The sequence below is a fragment of the Clupea harengus genome, chromosome 3 (assembly GCF_900700415.2).
Source record: "Clupea harengus chromosome 3, Ch_v2.0.2, whole genome shotgun sequence".
Classification (NCBI taxonomy): Eukaryota; Metazoa; Chordata; class Actinopteri; order Clupeiformes; family Clupeidae; genus Clupea; species Clupea harengus.
In genome coordinates this window covers 13,407,543-13,412,542 of record NC_045154.1, presented here as the reverse complement: position 1 = coordinate 13,412,542, position 5,000 = coordinate 13,407,543, and the positions used below count along the sequence as shown (strand labels likewise).

General features: G+C 44.1%; 1 protein-coding gene across 1 annotated transcript in view; it reads left to right on the top strand.

The window, feature by feature from the left end:
* Positions 1 to 5,000, top strand: part of LOC105904217 (B-cadherin-like) — a 26,889-nt gene that overhangs the window by 7,174 nt on the left and 14,715 nt on the right. The window contains exon 5 of the mRNA XM_031562218.2: positions 587 to 740. Within this exon, the coding sequence (XP_031418078.1) occupies positions 587 to 740 (154 nt within the window). The remainder of the gene's footprint in view (positions 1 to 586; positions 741 to 5,000) is intronic.

Below are 5,000 nucleotides of genomic sequence, written 5' to 3'. Positions count from 1 at the left end.
ATCTGTAGAGGCATTTATAACCAGTAGCTATTTCTTTATCAAAATGGCACAGCCTAGACATTGAGAGACAACCCATTGTGTGAGTACTTTTACTTTTAATACTTAAAGTAAATTTAAACTGAACTTTTACTGAAGTACTAAACTTCAGTACTTCCTCCACCACTGTGTGTGTGTGTGTATGTGTGCGTGTGTTCATGCGTGTGTTTGTGTGTATCTGTATGTGTACTGTACGTGTGTGTGTGTTTGTGTTCATGCATGTGTGTGTGTGTCTGTATGTGTACGTGTGTGTGTGTGTTCATGCATGTGTTTGTGTGTGTCTGTATGTGTAGTGTGTGTATGTGTTCATGCGTGTGTGTGTGTGTGTACGTGTATGTGTGTTTTCATGCGTGTGTGTACGTGGGTGTGTGTGTGTATTCATGCGTGTGTGTTCGTGTGTGTGTGTGTGTGTGTGTCTGTATGTGTACGTGTTCATGTGTATTCATGCGTGTGTGTGTGTGTGTGTGTGTGTGTGTGTGTGTCTGTATGTGTACGTGTGTATGTGTACATGTGTATTCATGCGTGTGTGTGTGTGTGTGTGTGTTTATAGCTCACAGCTCATGCCATAGTGGTGGGCACTGAAGGAGATCGTCCAGCCGAAGGCCCCATGGACATCATCATCAGAGTGCTGGACCAGAATGACAACCACCCAGTCTGCACCCGTGATCTCTTCTGGGGGAACGTGAGCGAGGTGGCCCCCATTGGTGAGGAAGACACTTCCTGCTTCTGTCTGAATTATGGGTCTGTTCGAAAACTCTTAAAATGCTGTCTTACTACCTTCCCTCTCTTAAACAAGAGAAGGAAGGACTTTTCGAAATCCGTTAATCTGTCTCTTCCGGGTTTATAAGCTTAGAATCGCCGCGTAACTGTAATTTTTCAAGGTAGCATCGATGCAGCCTTGATGCTGCCTATTACCCATAAACCTGTGCGCCAGCTCGGTCCGGCAACTGCAAATTGTAAACAAAGATGGCGGACCAAACTCCGCTGACAGTCGTGTTTTGTATGTAAATGTACATCTTTCTGCGTTTTTTTCGCTTAGATTTTTCAAATGTTACCGAGAAATAGACACTGCACTATCCGATAACACGTTATTATAACCAGCAATAATGGTTGATCTGATTTGCGAGGCGTCAGTCAGCCAACTTTCTAACATTAGCACGTTAGCCTACGTAAGATAGCCTAACGTTCTTTCAGCGTACCGACGTCACATGTTATCATACACGCTATCTTAAAAGACCGTTCGAAAACAACGTTTTTTTGAGATACCTTCACCCGTAGAAATATCTCGTGCAAGACACCTGTCTTGAAGAGACACCAAGGTAGTAAGACAGCTATCTTACTTTTAAGAGTTTTCGAACAGAGCCACAGTCTTGTGAGTGCAGGAGCAGGGGGAGGAGTCAAGGGTCAGGGGTCAGTTGTCGGGGTCAGGGGTCGTCGTCAGGGGTCGGGTAGGGATCAAGGGTCAGGGGTCGTCGTCAGGAGAGTTCTGAGACAGGGATAGAAATCATTCACTGAGATTCTTTATTGAACTAAATAGTCTTTCATATCTTCACAAGCAGCTGTCATTACTAAGCATATTTATAACATCATAATAGTAGATTAGTTAGATACATTAAAGGACGTCTGTGTATGCTTCTCTGGCCTTCAACCTTACATGTACAACACCGTGAATAACATGCTGGTACTGAACAGTTGGACTTGATCTCCTGGAGTGATCTATCTGATCTGTGTGTGCTGTGTGTATGATGTGTGTGTGTGTGTGTGTATGTATGATGTGTGTGTGCTGTTTGTATGATGTGTGTGTGTGTGTATGTATGATGTGTGTGTGTGTGTGTGTATGATGTGTGTGTGTGTGTATGTATGATGTGTGTGTGCTGTGTGTATGATGTGTGTGTGTGTGTGTGTATGTATGATGTGTGTGTGTGTGTGTGTGCGTATATTGATAGGGAATCTCAGGCCAACATTCTATTAGACAAAAGACCACGAGGCGAATCAAAGGTTTCTGGAGGTGTATTTCAAGGTGTATTTCAAGTTAGTACAACATGCAACATTTAGCCGGCGGGTAGTCAAGCAAAACTCTTGGTCTGGGAAAGATGGTACCATTTAGATGTTGATTTCGCCGTGTCCACTAACACTGATGTGGGAGTGGCCAGCAATACTGGAAAAGGTTCCTTAAACTTAGATTGGAGAGGCTTAAGCACGCTGATGTTCTGGACAATTATCATATTACCAATGTTAGCTTTATATTAACATTCCAGATCGAATTGAGTTTTATCATCTGTTGTATGCTGGAAGGAAAATGCTTTGGTCATTTTTAGAGGGTTACAGAAAATAATTTCAGACACTAATTCAGTAACTAATGCAGAGACGCCTATATTGACTGCTATGTTTGCTTGATCGTTCCCCTCTTGTTCCTTGCTATTATTCACTGTGCGGTGGTTTTACATAGTGCCAGTTTGTGTGGTACTTGTGAAAACAATCGAGTCGTGATTTTGCTGGCGCGACTAATCGGTGTCTGTAGTCGTCAAGTCTGCCAGGTATCCCCTCTTTTTCCAAACAAGGCCATAAGAAAGGACTGTGTGGAAAAACATAATCGCTGTTATTTAAATTTGTGGTCGGCGCCTGTTGATTAACCATTGCCACCTTTAGGATTTAATTCGTTCTGGCAAGGGGGCTCGACCATGGCTACCAATCAGTGACACAGTAATTTCAGATAAACTAATCTGAACTTTGCGGAGATTCAGTTTGACTCCCGCAGTCGTCGATGGCTTTAAAAGTCGAATTAGGAGTTGGCACATCATGCACTTTGTTTGGGGATGCTATCAATAAATCATCACAATATTGCAGAATACAAGAAGGTGCACACGAGTTAACAACACTAACAACTGACTTCAGCGACAATTTGATGAATATGGGGATGGATTCAGCAGTAAACGGCAAAGAATGATAAGACCGGTAGATATATCTAAGGCTGAAAACATAATATGACTCGTTAGACTCGTTAAAAGTGCGGAGGGGTCAGGGAAATGTGTGACGATCAACGTGTGGCTGGGGGATGGAGCTGGAGCGCTCACCGATGCCACGTTAGGGTTGCGTTTACCTATGAAGGGGGAGGGCACGCGCAAAGAGGGGGGCGGGGGGGTCAATTTCATGTACATCAAGCAACATCTTAGCTTCAATTTGATGGAGAATATCATTACCTATTATGGACCCCTCTTGGCAGGGTCCGGCCCAAAATTGCATAAACCGTGGGGAGATGGGGACTGAGTTGCTGTAACCTGGCCATTTAAATTGCGCAAATTGAGTGTTCGTCAATAGTGGGATTACATGTATCACTTACCGATGGCTCGGTATCCACGAGAAAGCTGTCCTCCGAGGAGAGCTGGGATATGGGGACTAAAGAGTACTACCTCTGAAGCAGAAGTCACTGATTTTATGCTGGCTGATCTTTAACGTTCATAGCAGCAAAGAATTTGCGCATTTGTTCCATAAGCTTAGCATCCCTGTTAAAGCCCTGTCTACGGTTTGAATTACGCTTGTTATCCCGTCTGAATTTCTTAGTAGGACATTTGTCAGCCCAATGCCCCTCCTGTTTGCACGCATGGCAGTGTCCTCGCGGAGGGGGTTTGCCATGCGATGTGTTCCCTGCGGGAGTAGACATGGCAGAAGGGGCTGTTAAATTTGCATGGGGATTGGGGACATTACCTGTAGCACCATCCACCGCAGCTATGCGTGTGGCCGACACCGTTTGATAGTGCCTTTTCTCAGCTAAGCTGATATCACCTCGCTGGCCCCACTGTATGAAGTCAAGCCATCTGTTGATGGGGGGTAGTGTGTTAAAATATAGAGTCTTAAGTTCAGAATTAAGCCCAGAAACTGCAGTATGAATCATCACATCAGAATCCAGGGTCACAGTCCAATCGCCCTTTACCTCACAGTAATGTCTATGGCGATCTTCAAGACGCTTAACATAATCAAAGAATGGTTCTTTCTCAGCATGCCTGACCGCATATAAATCAACAAAGCTGGCAAAGCCATTTCCAGACTTGTATTATATCTTTGAAATCTTTAAAACAATGATGATATTTTGCAATAGACTGTGAGTTTGAATAAGTGTTCACAGTTGGTTCGTGTCCCTGGAAATATTGAACTGGAGCGATAGGGGCGTTCAAAATCTGCGGAGCAGGAACAATGGGGGAGCATGTGAGGGCAGAAACATTGCGATAGATAGTGGCATGGGCAGGAGGCGGCGTAATTTAATTTTGCTTATCAATCAACAGAGCACACAAATACATGCCATATTTTGCCTTTTGCTTTTGGTTCTTTAAACCAGACCACGAGTCCAAACTCTGTCCAATGCCCCACTCGCTACACCATCCATCTCTTTTCATTTTATCGCATCTTTTCAATTGGGTCTCCAGAACAAAGCGCGCCAAAGATACAGTAGTAACAGGAGCAGATTTTAACGCATCCATATTAATTCAGACCAAGATTTTGCTTTGACCAGACAACAAAGTTAAACACAACACAGCACGCTTGAAACAGACCGCCAAAAGATTGATTCGCTGTGTTTGTAGTAATAACAATATAGGTCAATGGTAGCGAACGGGACCTTTTCTATGTGCAGAGTCTTTGTTTGATGTGAGAGCTCTATTCCATCCGTACAGGACCAAGTTAGCTATCCCTTTTTGAGAGATTCCGATGGCAGACTTGTCTCAGTTTATACAGCGTTATAAACAGAGGCCACCGTGACTCAGGCACAATGCTGTCTAGACACTTGCACCTTACAAAATAGGGCGTCAGTCGATGCTGCGCGTAATGAATTTTGGGATTTCAACTCTGGTAGGCTAATGCCTGGACCGGCAGATGGCTGGTCAGAGAAACTCTGATGTACCGGCACGATGACTCGGTCTCCCTCGAGTCTGTCTCTCACTCTCAAACTAATTTTCTGCACATAGAATTAG